This window comes from Capsicum annuum, chromosome 3, assembly GCF_002878395.1.
Source record: "Capsicum annuum cultivar UCD-10X-F1 chromosome 3, UCD10Xv1.1, whole genome shotgun sequence".
NCBI lineage: Eukaryota > Viridiplantae > Streptophyta > Magnoliopsida > Solanales > Solanaceae > Capsicum > Capsicum annuum.
In genome coordinates, this window is record NC_061113.1 from 230,841,798 (window position 1) to 230,858,947 (window position 17,150).

At 35.1% G+C, this 17,150-nt stretch overlaps 1 protein-coding gene across 1 annotated transcript; it reads left to right on the forward strand.

The window, feature by feature from the left end:
- The first annotated feature begins 11,432 nt into the window (after window positions 1–11,432).
- On the forward strand, window positions 11,433–12,032 carry LOC124896832 (vicilin-like seed storage protein At2g18540). The gene is made up of 2 exons (XM_047408672.1): window positions 11,433–11,714; window positions 11,811–12,032. Exons 1-2 carry the CDS (start codon window positions 11,433–11,435, stop codon window positions 12,030–12,032), a joined length of 504 nt encoding a protein of 167 aa, XP_047264628.1.
- The last annotated feature ends 5,118 nt before the right edge of the window (window positions 12,033–17,150 follow it).

The window sequence follows — 17,150 nt, forward strand, 5'->3', positions numbered from 1 at the left end:
ATATTCAATTAAAAAAGATAAAATAAACATTTATGACACGTCTACTCCAATTGCTTCAACCGTGATTTTACTATATCACCCTTAATTAATTATTAGAAAATTAATAATTTAATAAAATAAACAAATTAAATATTTATGACATGTCTGTTTCAGCTTCTTCAATTGTAATTTTACTATATCACTCCTAATTAATTATTATAAGTCATCTAAATATTAAAAAATTAATAATATTTAATAAAAAAATAAAATAGACATAAAATGATAAATTAACTCTTGACGTCTTATATTAGACTCACTTAAATACTTTTCACAAATTTTTTTTATAATATTTTGCTATATCACTTCCAATTAGTTGTTATAAGTCATTTATATCTGATTCGTTTCTTCAACTGTGAATCTATTATATCATCCCTAATTAATTATTGTGACCATCTAAGTATTGTGCCACTTAAATAGACATTTTTAATTTATTACCTCACTTATAAAGGATGATAATCAAGCATCAGACCAACATGTTTGCTTGTGTTGCCTACTTACATATTTCCTTTTACATTTGTTTGTTTTACTTTTTCTGTTTAATTTGTTATATATTTGAGAATTATGTAAAATTAATATAAATCATAATAATTAACAACTTAAACTAATTAATAAGAAGTAAAAAAAAAATTAGTTGGCTCTCTAAATTTTATTACTACACATAAATTAGGACAAAAGAAAAAGTACTATAAATTACAATAATTAATAATTTAAAATATTTAAAAAATTTAGTTAACTCTTAAAATTGTATTAATATCACATTTGAGATAGAAGATGTAACATATATTATTTAAAAATTACATAAAAATATTATAAATCATAATAATTAACCTAAAAATATACTTCACGTTGGATCCATGCTAACACGGGTCATATTACCCCTAGTATATATATATATAAGAAGAGTCAATTTTAACATGTCAGCTTCTTGAAATTTAATGAAAAGTTGAGGACATTTTAATCTTTTTACAAGAAAAATTTGCTTAAAGAATTTGTCTTTTGTGCTATGTTAGTTGAATCTTAAAAATAACTTTAAAAAAATGCCCACAATCTTTCATTTAATTACAAATCAGGTCCTTAAAAAAAGTCCACCTTATTCTATTTATTTACAGGATTGCCCCCCAAGCTACATTTAAATATGCGCATATATAATGATGGGTGGTCCCACAGTCAACTTTGCATAGATTTAATTTAAATTGTTTAAATTTAAGTAATTTAATAATATAATAATTTTATCTTAATTAATTACAACTAAATATTTAAAGTAAATCAATTTTATTATTTTAATTGACTTTTATATTCAAAATTATGTTTTTACTTATTTATTTAAGTAAATTTAAATTTTAAAATTATTTTTTTCCTTATATAAAAATATTAATATTTAAACTTAACTTTAATTTTTTAAAGTACAAAATTAATAAATTTAATTTAATGAAATAAACTCCTAATGATTATTTTCTTAAGATTTGTGTTGGGTCAACATGTATTAAGTAAAAAATAAATAAAGAAAAATATCAATAAAATTTTATTATTGTGAGAGATAAACATCATGCACTATTTGAGTTTAGTTTTGTTTCTTAATTATTTCTTCTAATTTGTGTGCGTCTTGTATTTCCTACTGCTGCTTTGTTACTATCATTGTTCATATTTTCTTATATTTTCTTGTAGTAGTGGCTGCGGGCGTTGATGGTTGGATAGGGTCATGTCCGAGGGGGTTGGGGCAGGGGCTGTTGTGGGGGCGGGAGATAAGGGAAGAGCGGGGGTGGGAGGGAGGCCAAGGTTTGGCGTCAGGGGCGGTAGAGGAAGACGTGATGATAGAGTTGGTAGGCTGAGGGTTGGATTTTGGAATATAGGGACTGTTCAGGGTAAGTTCATAAAGCTTGTGAAGATTCTTAGAAAGAGGAGGATTAATATTGCGTGTGTTCAAGAGACCAAGTAGGTAGGATCTAAGGCTAGAGATATGGATGGTTACAAGCTTTGGTACTCTGGGAGCGAGAGGCGTAGGAATAAAGTTGGCATCTTAGTAGATGAAGAGCTTAGAGGTCAGGTAGTGGAGGTTAAGAGGATCAGCGATAGGTTGATGATTATTAAGTTGGTCATTGGGGGGTTTGCCCTGAATGTGTGTAGTGTTTATACGCCGCAGGTGGGCTTGGATTGGGAGGAGAAGATGCGATTTTGGGAGGCTTTGGATGAGGTGGTGAGAGACGTGCCTAACTCGGAGAAGTTTGTTGTAACAGGAGATTTCAATGGCAAATCGGGGCGTTATCGGGAGGCTTTGGTGATGTGCATGGTAGTTTTGGTTTTGGGAAAAGAAATAAAGAGGGGGCTACTCTATTGGATTTTGCGAGGTCCTTTGGGTTGGTGGTGGTGAACTCAGGTTTCTTGAAGAAGGACGATCACCTGATCACCTTCCGAAGCGCGATAGCCAAGATCCAGATTGACTTTTTGTTGCTTAGGAAAAGGGATAGGGTGCTGTGTAAGGACTATAAGGTCATCCCGAATGAGAATCTTTCGACCCAGCATAGGCTTTTGGTTATGGATTTGGGTGTAAAGAAGGATAAAAAGAGAAAGGGTGAGGAGTGTAGACCTAGAATTAAGTGGGGGAACTTGACACCAATGAATGCATGAGAGATAGAGAAGAAGTTGGCGGGAATGAGGGTGTGGGAGTGTAGGGGTGACGTGGATAGTATGTGGGATAGGGTGGCTAGGTGCATCAGAAAGAATGCTAGTGAGGTGTTGGGTGTTTCTAGGGGCCGGATCGGGCATCATCGGGGGGATTGGTGGTGGAATAAAGAGGTTAAAAAGAAAGTGGAGACCAAGAAAGGGGCGTATGCTATGTTGGTTGAGAGTAAGGACGAAGAAGAGAAGTGGGTAAACAGGAAAGAGTACAAGTTAGCTAGGAAGGAGGCTAAGTTAGCAATTACGGCGGCTAAGACGGCAACATTTGAGAGCTTGTATGCGGGGTTACAGGAGAAAGGAGGGAAAAAAGGTTGTTTAGACTCGCTAAGTCTAAGGAGAGGAAGGGTCGTGACCTCGATCAGGTGAAGTGCATTAAGGGGGAGGATGGTACATTGTTGGTGGAGGATGGCCACATTAAGAATAGATGACAGTCGTATTTTCATAGGCTCTTGAATGACGAAGGGGATAGAGCTATTGTGTTAGGAGAGCTGGAGCACACAGAGGAATGTCGGGATTTTAGTTATTGTAGACGTTTTAAGGTAGAGGAGGTTAGAGAGGCTGTTCTCAGGATGCGAAGAGGTAGGGCGACGGGGCTTGATGAGATACCTGAGGATTTTTGGAAGTTTTCTGGCTAGGTTGGTTCAAGGTGGTTGACTGGATTATTTAATGAAATTTTCAAGACGACAAAAATGCCCGAGGCTTGGAGGTGGAGTACTATGATCACTCTTTGTAAGAACAAGAGTGACATTCAGAATTGCAATAACTATAGGGGTATTAAGTTATTGAGCCACTCTATGAAGATTTGGGAGAGAGTGGTCGAGGTGAGGCTGAGACGAATAGTGTTTATTTTGGAGAACCAGTTTGGATTTATGCCCGGCCGCTCGACGATAGAGGTAATTCACCTGGTGTGGAGGCTAGTAGAACAGTATAGGGAAAGAAAGAAGGACCTGTACATAGTGTTTATCGACTTGGAGAAGGCATACAACAAAGTCTCCAGGGAGGTGCTTTGGAGATGCTTGGAGGTGAGTGGAGTACCGGTGGCATATATTAGAGCAATTAAGGACATGTATGATGGAGCTAAAACCCAGGTGAGGACGACGGGAGGAGACTCAAAGCATTTCACTGTCTTGACAGGATTACATCAGGGATCTACTCTTAGTTCCTTTTTGTTTGCTTTGGTGATGGATGTGTTGATCCGACGTATTCAAGGAGAGGAGCCTTGGTGTATGCTTTTTGCAGATGATGTAGTTTTAATTGATGAGACGCGGGGGAGGGGGAAGGGTGCGAATGATAAATTAGAGGTGTGGAGACAAACTCTTGAGTCTAAAGGGTTCAAGTTGAGTAGGAGCAAGACAAAATATTTAGAATGCAAGTTTAATGACTTGAGGCTGGAGAATGAGGTGGTAGTGAAGTTGGAATCACAGGTGGTATGTAAGAGGGATAGTTTCAAGTATCTCGGGTCCGTGATTCAGGGTAACAGTGAGATTGACGAGGATGTCTCGTACCGTATTGGGGCGGGATGGATGAAGTGGAAGCTCGCTTTGGGGGTGTTGTGTGATAAGAAGGTGCCGCCCAAGCTTAAAGGCAAATTCTACAGGGTGGCAGTCCGTCCGGCCATGTTGTATGGAGTGGAGTGTTGACCAGTTAAGAACTCCCACATTCAAAAAATGAAAGTGGCAGAAATGCGGATGTTGCGTTGGATGTGTGGGCTGATTAGGGGGATAGAGTTTGGAATGAGACTATCAGGTAGAAGGTTGGTGTGACTCCAGTGGAGAATAAAATGCGGAAAGTCCGATTGAGATGGTTTGGACACGTGATGAGGAGGGGCATGGATGCCCCGGTTTGTAGGTGTGAGAGGCTAGCTTTGGATGATTTTAGGCGGGGTAGGGGTAGGCTAAAGAAGTACTGGGGAGAGGTGATTAGGCGGGACATGGAGCAGTTACAGCTCACTGAGGACATGACTCTAGATAGGAAGATCTGGAGGACGCAAATTAGGGCAGAAGGCTAGGGTCAGTTTGGGTCGCTAGGGTAGGGCATTACTTAGTGGGGGTATTATTCTTGTTATGATACCTTGTTTCATGCTATATTACGAATCTGTTTACTTTTCTCTGTTTACTATTTCTTGTGGGTGTCGTATTTATGTTATGCCATCTTGTTCCATGCTTTACTATGAATTTATTTATTATTTCGTGTCTCGAGCCGGGGGTCTATCGGAAACAACCTTTCTACTTCTTTAGAGGTAGAGGTATGGAATGCGTACATCTTACCCTCCCCAGATCTCACTATGTGGGAATACACTGGGTTTGTTATTGTTGTTGTATCTTAATTAATTTCAACTAAATATTTAAAGTAAATCAATTTTATTATTTTAATTGACTTTTATATTCAAAATTATTTTTTTTACTTATTTATTTTAGTAAATTTAAATTTTAAAATTATTTTTTTCTTATATAGAAATACTAATATTTAAACTTAACTTTAAAATTTTAAATTACAAAATTAATAAATTTAATTTAATAAAATAAATTTCTAATGAATATTTTCTTAAGATTTGTGTTGGATCAATGTGTATGAAGTAAAAAAGAAATAAAGAAAAATATATAATATAATTTTATTATTGTGAGAGATAAACATAATGCACTATCCAATAATATTTAATAATATCATATTTTGTGTATGAAAAAGATAGCATCCTGTATTTAATTAATATACCACTCAGTGAGTTATCGATGATTACTATTAGATATGATAAGATTATATTAATTTTTATAGGGATAATATAATCAATCGCTCTTAATTAATTATTATGAGTTATCTAAGTATTAAAAAATTAATAATATTTAATAAAAATATAAAAGAAATATAAAATGCGAAATTAACTCTTGATATTTTAAATTAAATTATCGTCCTTCAAACGATGATTTTACTATACCACCCCTTATTATAAGTCATTTATGTATTAGAATTTAAGAATACGTAAATGATATGTCAACATAAAAAATTTGATTGACTATCAAAATTATATTAGTGTCATATAAATTAGGACGGAACAGAGAAAGATATAAAACAACATATATTACTTGAAAATGAAATAAAAAGTACTGTAAATAACAATAATTAACAAAAATATTTAAAAAATTAACTTATTGCCAAATTTTGTCTGTGCCGCATAAATTGGGGCTAAGAGAGATATTCATATCTTATTGAAAAATTTTGTAAGAAATATTATAAATCACATAATTAAAAATTTAAAAAAATTTAAAATATAAAATATTTGGCTGACTCTTGAAATTATATCATTGTCACTTAAATTGAAATATGAGAAAAAGTATTATAAATCACAATAATTAAAAACTTAAATTATTTTAATAATTAATTATCTAAATTCTATTTACGTCACATAAATTAAAATAAAATATATATATTGGGTCCGTGCTATCTAGTATTTAACTATGTAGCTAGGGGCTCTTTCCAAAAGGACTACTTTATAAGTAGGGCTAAGTTATCAAATACCCATTTTGAAAATTTTATTTATGTAACACCCCGATTCGCTGAACCGAAATGCTACATGGTGCTCATGACCCCGAGGGACCATAAGCTAACCCATGACTGATATCTGTACCTGTATACTGCAAATCATGATATAATAATGCGAAATACATAGAACTGTAAGGCCATAAGGTTCAACTGAATAAAATCATGTGGGTGAAAATACCCAAAACAACTCAATCTGAAAGCTAAGTCTGAACGTAAATCTGAAAGCCTCTAAACTATCTGAATAAGGAGTTGAAGGAACATGTCTCCAACTAACTCCGTAAAACTGAACTGAAGAAATAAATAAATGTATCAAATCATATTGTCCTCGAATCAATGAGGACTCATTGTGTCTCTACGACTGGAATGCTACCGCTACTGCTGGGTTGGAGCTCGTGTCTGGAGTACTGAGTATACGAGGAAGGTAGGCTGAACATAAAGGGTTTCATGCATGAACAACACTGACTGACTAATATGAACGTGGGAGTGCAAACACACATATATAGAAACTGGGACCGTGAATACGTGATAGCATGACCTGTAAGCTAATACATGATTTACTGATAAGTGTTATGACTGATACTGAAATTGATAACATGGACGACTGTATCTAACAGTCCTGTATATACTGAAATCTGAAGAACGCCCCGAGTTCTTTTATTGAGACTAATACTGAAACTATGGAAAGTAATGTTTAACCAACATGCCCCATGTATGCCGTTATGGCTAAGCTGGGGTCCAATCTCTGCCCTGACTGGAGGGGTGTCAATACCGTGCCACGGGTAAGGATAGCCTGTGAGTGACCCTTATCTGGCGGGTACTCAATGAGAATGGTGGGAACCCTAAACTGACGGGTAAGCCACCTTATCAACCCTAATCTGACGGGTTAAGATGTATCAACCTATGCTGGCTACGTAGTTCTGAAAAACAAGGATGACTACTAAGAATCACACCCTGAACTGGCGGGTGAGTTTCCATCCTTGGGTTCACTCAGTGCTAACCTCTACTCCCATCTAGAGGGACTGGACATGAAAAACTGACTGTGCATGACTTAATCTTACTGAATTTCGTTGACTGGCGGAATGTTACTGATATCTGATAACTGGCTAAGATCATGAGGTTTTCCTGAGTCACATGACTAACTGAAGTCTATGGAATCACAGCTTGAGTTCGGATATCGTGAAACATGACATGGCTCTAGGCACACAACTATAGTTTCGGGTACAAGTACCCCAGGACTCAATAGGAGGAAACTGACACATATGACATGACTTGATCATAGGATTTGAGTCCACAATTCACAACATCATAAGGCTTTCATAATAAGAATGATTCTCAACAAACTATCACATGATCGGGAATGTACACAACATGTATATACTTGCATGGCTTCAATAACATGGTTATTCCATATCGCAACAATATCATGAGCATCTCGTACAACTTCTTCAATTCAAGACAATAGCATGGGGATCACGTTGAACATAAACTTAGAACATGGAATAGTCATTTAGGACTTATTATGTCATAAAAGCATGATTTCTATTCCCTTAGGTATTTTCACAAACACCTTACATGCACATCTTAGGCATAGGTGGATTCATCAAGATTAGAAATATTCAACCACCAATTTCACATATTTATACGTTAAATACCACCATATCCTCACAATAAACATACAAAGATCCCATCTTAGGCATCATCAAACTCCAACCACATGAACATCAACCACCAACAACATAAACATCATAATACAAAATTTAGAAGATGGTTCTTGAGCTTCATGGACGAAAGGAGTCCATGAATCAACTCACGCATACTTTAGAAGGAAGATTCTTGATGATTGACGGAGGAATTTCCTTGAAATCGGATCTTCAAGCTTAGTTACGCAACCCTAGTTATTTTTCTCTTTTAGTGCTCTTGGATGATGAGATTTGAGATGATAATAGGGTTGTAATATGTTTAGAAGCTATATATTTCGTAGGGTTAAGTTTAGGGACGTGTAAGGAGTGTTAAAAGACTTAATTACCCTTAAAATAACTCAAAATGGAGTGTTTTGGGCACCTGGAACTGACTTAGACGGCGCCCAAGTGATTGCCTAATCTAGGTTGGGCGGCGCCTAACCAATCGCTTATGTTTGGTTGGGCGGCGCCTAACCAATCGCCTATCCTTATTGTCTCTCACGAAAATGGGCATAACTTTTCGTTCGGGTATTGGATTAAGGCAAAATTGATATCGTTGGAAAGTTAATTCGATTATCTATAATTTGGTGGGTCTAAATCAGCCAAAATACCACATTAACATTGAGTTATACTCATTGAAAGATGACCCTTGCAAAATCGAACACTAAAACTTGATGGATTCAAAAACTCTTAGCTTGTATTACCTTAAGTGACTCATATGAACATGCTTAATGCATCATAAGCTATCCTATCACTAGGATATTCATTGTAAGTCATGTACTCAAGTATGAATCACAGGATAGGATATTTCATACGTAGGAATACTCATTCACTTCCTAGCTTAGAAACATGCAGGGTATTACAATTTATCATTGAGATATAAGTCTTGGAAAATTTATCAAATACTCACTAATTATGATGTCATCATCGTTTTCTTTTTAAGTTAGTAAATCTAGCACACAAGTTTATAATAATATATTTTAGCCTCCCTCCTCTCATCTATAATTATATTCAAAATATCTTTTCAAAATAATTAGAAAAAAATAATTCAAAAGCTTAAAATAGAAGCTCTCGATTTTCCTTTAAAATTCTCTATTCCAGGCACAATTCCGACGATTTTTTCCGACGCTCAGCTCAAAATTAGTCCACGAACATCATAATCTTGTCCATTGCATCCATTGTTACCCCATTTATTTGTTATCTTTTCAAACCCATTTATTTGTTATCTTTTCAAACACACTTTCCATCATTGTTAAAAAGCCTTTAAATCACTTACATTACTTAAAACCTCTTTAGAAAGTACATTACAGTAGCTCAGACGACTCCAACTTCGTTTCTCTATTCCATAAACCCAACGGTCGTTGATTAGAAGCAATATTTGCAGTTTTACTATTTTATAGAGATATCTGCGCAGTCATTAACCATTCATAGAATAAGCATATACCATTAGCACAATCGAGGATCAACTTTAGTGTATTTCTAGGACGTCTATTGTAGAGGTTGTTCTTATTTCTGGTGATTTCATGGGAGAATAGGAGGAGACTCCCAAACGTTGGAATTGAAAAACTTTTACTAAGGTGACATTATCTATTGCGGTTTATCTCTTTTACTTAAGAGAATGAGTACCCATCGTGACTACGACGTTCTTCTCCTCCGCAATGACCTCGATCACCTATTCTACAGGATGGGTTAGGATTGCATTATCTTGAATGTGAACTACGTTGGATAGATCATTTTATATGGGCAATTCTAGATAGGCTTGGTCTGAAAGCCAACGACTACATGACCCCCACCATCCCCTTAGTTTGGTAGTTTTTATTTTTATTTTTGCTCATTGCAGAAGAAACTTTCTTAGAATTTTTGTTAGAAGAAAACTTCTTCTTTTTGCTCTTTTTGCTGGTTTGGTATTGGTTAAATGCATGTATTTTCAATGAACAACATCAATATCATGATTTAAGTTTGTTAATTATCTTTGCCCTATTATTTGTAATTTTTTATTTATTGATTAACTTCTTCTTTATGATTGTTCTTTTTTTGTACTGCCAACTTTTTAAATTCATATTGCTCAATTAATAAATATAACAGTGAACTTCCTTGATAAAATATACGAAGAATTAACTGTTTGATAATATATGTAGATCGCACATATAGTCTATCACAGACAACACTTTCGGTCTACGAATGACCAGCTACTATTATAAGACCTGTCGTCGAACATGGCCCTTGTCAATCCTCAACTACACATATAGATCTATCGTAGACCAAATGACTCGATGTACCATCAGTATCATGTAGTTTAAAATGAAACAATTAAATATAAAAATTAAATTATGGAAATTGACCAACAATTGGGGGTGGTGATCGAAGGGGTATATGAGTGAATAGTGGTTGAACAAACAATATTCTCAAAACATACTTGTACTTTGGGGTCCATCAATTCATACGGTCTATCATAGACGCATAATTTGATCGATTATTGGCAGTTGTAAAGATCGATGGTAGACTCCATAGTATTATGTATATGGTTTTAAACTCCTTACTAGCATGTTGTTTAAAAGAAAATAATTAAATAATAAATAAATAAATTATGAGATTTTACACATATGAAGGAGTTTAAACATCCAAATTCAGTAAAAGAAAAAAATCCTAGCCACCGAAAAACCCTACTGTCTTTTACCTTTTTCAGTGGCGATAACCACCAATTCTCTAGGTTAATCTCCCACTATGGTTGACCAATCGCAATGTAATCTGGATACACAACATAATTATGCAGCATTACTGAAACATAAGCAACCATGCTAGCCAATTCAATTGAAACCAGTTATGTTTTTGCATGTTGAACCAAGGGTAATTTGGTAGGAGGAAGAAGTGGAGTAGATGATTGTGAATGAAAATCTTTAATACGCAGTCATAGGAAAATTTTCTTATGGTTGACCAGATATTCAAGATCTCAGACGGCTAATACCTAAACAATGAGAATTAAAGGGGATTGTAATATAGGTTTGGTGAGCAGTAGGCATATTTTAATAAGAGCTTCAAATCTTGAGGACTATGTCAATTTACTTTCTAAGTCGACCTTTTACATAATGCATACAAGATGGACATAGCCTATGAGGACTTTGAAGTGGGATCCTATGTTCAATTCGGAGGAAAAAACTACTACTGCCATTGCTTGGATACTGTCTCCAGCCCTACCACCAAATTTTTTTGGGAAAGAGACTGTCTTTTCCTTAGCAGTTGTTGTTGGTAAACCTCTATAGGTGGATTTGGCCATAAAAAATCAGACATGACCTAGTTGTGCAAGGGTCAAAGTGGAGGTTGATTTGTTGAGAAAATTCCCCAAAAGGATCAATGTTAGGTTAAGAAAATAATCTGGGGAGATCAATGAAAAATAGATAAGCATTTAATATGATTATGTCCCTAAATATTGCAAGACATGTATGATTCAGGGACATAATGAACAACAATGTTATGTAATTCATCCCAAACTATACCCAAAAGATGAGGAGAAGACAACCAAAGAAAAGGAACAGGATAATAGGGAAGGTGAAGGTAAATAACAACAGAAGAGTCATAAAGAAGTATAGAAAGACTAGAAGAAAGAAGAAGGAGGAGAACAATTTAAAGAACAAAGAGCAAGAAAGGGAGGAGAAAAAAGGAGATACCAAGGTAGATGAAGGATTGAACAAGTATGGAACAGAAAATAGTCTCAGCAGAATCCTAACAATTAATTTGAAGCTTTGGATAGTGAGGAGGGTGGAGTTAAGGAGAAAGAGCAATGAGGTACAATAAAAGAATGATAATGAACAAAAACAGTCGACAAAGAAATAGGTGCAGGAGAACTTTAAGGATATCACCAGTCATAATACACCAAAGCAGATCACTGAAGTTGATACAAGTAAAAGAAGCTCATCAAATGATAAAGAGAAGCAAAGGTCTAAAAAGGACATAACTGATGTAGCAAGTTCTAACAAAGAGGAAGCAGAAGGGAGTCAGCAGGAACGGAACAATAAAGCTAGATCTAACAAACGGGTTGATGATCTCAGTAAGGAAAAATCTCAACATGTGGATGGTGTTCCATATATCAGGGAGCCAATGTAGGAAGAAATACAGATTAGAAAGGAAAATGAAGATGAGGATGACATGGAGGAAAACATTAATCAAATTGAAAGAGAAGGTGATTTATCACCAAGATCAATTAGGAAGTTGAAGAGTAGTGTTAAGAAGAAAAAACAGGTTATACCTCTTCAGGTGCAAATAAGGAGTAGCAAGGATAAAGATTCCAATAGTGATTAATGATAGGTAAAATCATATTTTGAAATATAAGATCGGTTAATACTCAAAACGCTTTTGAGAGATTAATAGGTCTTCACAGAAGGCATCATTATTCATTAATAGCTCTAATGGAACCTTTTCAAGGCCTAGAAGAGCTAGACCATTATAAAGGGAGACTGAGTCTAAATGGAGCAGTCAGTAATTGCTCATAAAAAATATGGTTTTTTTGGGAGGATAAATGAAATATAGAGATTGTATCAGATTCCATTTAGTAAATTTTCTTAAGGTTAACAAACAATTTAGTAGAGGTATTTGTGACTATTGTGTGTTCTAGGTGTAATGCTTTGGAGAGACCAAAATTATGAGAATATATTAAAGCAATAGTACAGAATCAATAAATACCGTGGGTTATAGACGATAACTTTAATGTGATCCTCAATAAAGAAGAAAAGCAGGGTGGGCTTCCATATACACAGTTTGAATCAATCGATTTTCATCAGTGTATCAATAATTGTGGATTGATAGAACTGAATTATAAAGGCAGTAACTTCACTTGGTGGTGTAGAAGAGTGGAAAACAATTGTATTTTTAAAAGAATGGATAGGGTTCTGGTTAACCAAGAATTTCTACAAATCTTGCCTTCAAGTAAGGTCCATCATTTAATACGACAAGGTTCCAGCCATGCTTCCCTTCACATAGTTTCTAACACGGAGTAGGAAGTGATAAATTCAAAGGAGACATCCACAATTTAAAGAAGTGGTCGATAAGAATTGGCAGGTAGATTTTTGTGGGAGCCCTTTTATGATTTACCAGGCAAAAATCAAGAAAGTAAAAACGGCTTTGGCAAAATGGAGTAAGGAAACCTTTGGAGATTTATTTAAGAAGATTGCTACTCTAGAAGATGTGATAAAGGCAAATGAGGCACAATTTGAGATCTTTCCTTCAAAACAGAACAGAGCTAAGTTGAGTTTGGCAGAGGAAAAAGTGAAGAGATTCAGGAATATTAAAGAAGAGTATTGGAAACAGAAAGCTGGTATAAGATTATTCAAGGATGGGGATAATAACTCAAAGTTTTTCCATTCTTATGTAAGGGGAAGAAGGAAAGAACTTCATATTGTTGAAATTTAAACCCAACAGGGGGACATGGTTACTATAAATGAAAATATTGGGGAAGAGGCGATCTCATTTTTTCAAATCATTTTATGGAGGAATATTGTTCTAAAGACTTTTTGATGCTAGAAAATATTACTCATTTGATTACAAGGGAGGAAAATGAGGTTCTAATTGCTTTACCCACCAGGGAGGAAGTGAAAGCAGTGGTCTTTGAGATAAATGTGATAGCACCAGTGGGCCAGGTGGATTTTTTAGATATTTTTTTCAGTCATGCTGGGATATAGTTGGTGATGATATTACTGATATGGTTAAGGTTTTTTTCTGTAGGCATCCACTTTCAAGGTTTATTACTCACACAAACCTAGTTCTGATTCCTAAGACGAAGAATATAAAGACTTGTGGAGATGCGAGACCAATCAGCCTAAGCACATTTGTGAATAAAGTCATCTCCAGATGTGTACATGAAAGGTTAGTAACAGCCCTTCCTGGTATTATCTCTAAAAGTTAGTTTGGCTTTATTAAAAGAAGAAGTATAACAGAAAATGTTCTTTTGGCCCAAGATATCATTAGAGACACAAACATGAGGAATAAGTTTCATAATGCTTTGGTTAAGTTAGATATAGCCAAAGCATACGACATTTCATGGATATACCTTACAAAGGTTTTGAGGAAATTTTGCTTCTCCGAGGTCATTATTGAGATGGTGTGGAGAATTATTTCAGATAACTGGTATTTAGTACTAGTTAATGGTCAATCACATGGTTTTTTCAAGTCATCAAGGGGTTTGAAGGAAGGTGACCCTCTCTCACCAACTTTGTTCATAATTGATGTAGAAGTTTTGTCAAGAGGGTTAAATAATTTATTCAAGAATGATAATTATAGAGGTTATGGTTTGCAAAGTGGAGTCCAAAAATAAATCATCTGTCATATGCGGATGATACAATTTTATTCAGTTCAGCAGATAGAGAGTCAGTTAAGAAGATGAAGAAGGTTCTTAGAAGTTATGAGCCGATTTCAGGACAAATGATTAATAGGGAGAAAAGTTTTTTCTACCTTCATGAGAAGACTCCTTTGGCTATCGGGATAAGACTAAGAAGACTTACTGGTATTAATATGGGTAATTTTTCATTTACATACCTAGGATGTCCAGTGTTCTATGGAAGAAGGAATAAAGCTCATTATGAAGATATTTTGAGGAAAGTGTCTAGAAGAATCTTGTCTTGGCAGAATAAATTCTTATCCTATAGGGGTAAATTTATTCTTATTAAGCATGTGCTGTAATCCATGCCAATCTATCTTCTATCAACATTAAATCCTCTAAAGAATGTTGTAGAGCAGTTACACAAAAATTTTGCTTAATTCTTTTGGAGTAAATCAGAAGGAGAAAAAGAAAAGCATTGGATCTGTTGAGGGGAGATGTGTTATCCTCAGAAAGAAGGTGGAGTGGATTTTAGATCACTAAAAGATATGTCAAGAGCTTTGTTTGCTAAGTTATGTGGAATAAATACTGCAAAAAACTTCATCCTACCATTGCTAGAGGTATAGGTGCTTCACAAGTGTAGAAAACAATGATTTCAGTAAGAGAAGAAGTGGAGCATGAGATGTGGTGGCAGATAAAGTCTGGAAATACAAGTTTTTGGTTTGATAATTGGAATAAGTTGAGTGCTTTGTATTTTCTGGAGAATGAAATAAGAGGAGATGGGGAAATTGAAGTCAAGAACTTTATAAAGAATGGACAGTGGGACAAACATAAGCTATTGAATACCATTTCAGTGGATATAATTGAGCATATTATAGAACATATTATCCCGAGACTGGTGGAGGATATTAATGATAACACATGGTGGATGGGGGATGATAGTGGATGTTTCTCAGTAAATCCAGCTTATAGAATCGTGAGAGCCAAAAGAGAAGAGCAACATTGGTTGACCAATATCTGGATAAAGGGGTTAACTTTTAATATAAATTTTTTTCATCGGAGGTTTTGGAAGAGGAGAATAGCAACTGAAGACAATCTCAAAAGAATGAAAATTAACATTATCTTAAGGTGCTATTGTTGTAAGGACTTTCTACAGGAGACAATGTCTCACCTTTTTCTAATCGCTCCCATAGCCCAAAGACTATGAAAGCAATTTGCTACATGTGCGGGTATTCAGGTGGAGAATTTGTATCTACAATAAATTATCACAAAATGGTGGGAGAAGAAGGGTTCAGGCAAATTAACAGCAGTCTTAAAAATTGTCCCTCGTATTCTTTTGTGGGAATTATGGAAGAGAAAGAGACATGATAAAATATATAGTTATAAGAGGCTCTGCCATCAGAGTCTAATGACTAGTTATCATTTTATCAAATTAAGATTCCCTTGGTTAGAAGTACCTAAAAGTTGGGAAGGAATGGTTCAAAAGTTACAGAGATACAAGCCAACTTTGTATTATCGTGTGGTGAGGTGGAATTTTCTAGAAGTAGATTGGGTTAAGTTAATAATGATGGGGAAAGTAGAGCAAACCCAGGAAAAAGTGTGTTTGGTTTCTGCATCAGAGATATTAGAGGGGATTTGACATTTGCAGAAGCAGGGGTAGTTGGTTTCACAACTAAATGGAAGAAGAAACAATGGCTCTACTAAATGGTATAAGGGAATGCAAAAATAAAAGGCTGAACAGAGTCATTTTTGAAATCGATTCACTCAGTTTAAAGAATGTAGTCATAAAACAATGGAAGATCCCTTGGCAAATAGTGGAAAAAGTTGAGGAAATACAACAACTACAACATGGGATACAGACTGAGTTCAGACATATTTTTAGAGAAGCTAATCAACTTGCAGACAAATTAGCTAATATGACAATTGATCAAAAGCAACACATGCAGATTCAATCTTTTCAACAATTACCAACACAGTGCAAAGGAATTTTGAACATGGATAAGGCACAAATTGCATCATTGAGAATTAAAACAAGGAAAATAAACATCATTCAGCATGAATTGACATAAAGACATCATATCAAGGCCTCACAGCTATGCTATTAACTTAATGTTTTGCCAATCAAAGGGCTACATAACTGTGAGCACTAAGCTACTTAGCCTAAGCTATGTTAGCTTATAAAAAGAGTCATCAGCAAAATAGAGAGCCATGGAATCATATGTGATGATTTTAGGCAGTCAATTAACAAGAGAACTTTGAGAAAGAGCTCTAGGGCATCTTGTTTATCCCCTCCATTTACCTAAGAAAGATAGGAGGTATGAAATATCAAAGAAAGAAGAAAGAGGATGGGGTATTAAGGATTATACACTCACATGTTCAATCTCTATTGAAGACCATGACTCAACACCTCTTCAAAAATTACCATAGTTTTTTTTTTCCACAGGGAGACACATTTGAAAATTTAATAACACATGGTCGGAAGATGGAGCAATCAAAAGAAAAGCAGGAAAAGAAGAATGAGGGAGTGGACTTACCTTTGTGAACTGATGAAGAGAAGCTTGTACACTAATCTCATCCCCAACAATGTTGCTAACCCAAATCTAGAGCAAGATGAAGCTAACATTGAAATGAGCTTCCAGCGGTGCCATTTCGGAGGTTGCTGGAATGCCTAATTTTGGAAATCCTCATCTACTCATTTATATAGAGGGTCAAGTCTTGGACCTGACCCGCATAGTGTTCGAGCCTCTTTTGATTTTACTTTTATTGCTGGACTATTTTTTGTGGGCTCAATTGAGTCTATTTTTGTACAGACTTATTAATTGATTAATAAAAAGGGCACTTCCCAAAGTTAATTAAAAAAATGAGTTTAAACAAGTCATATGATTATGTAATAGTCCACATAAATTAGGGTA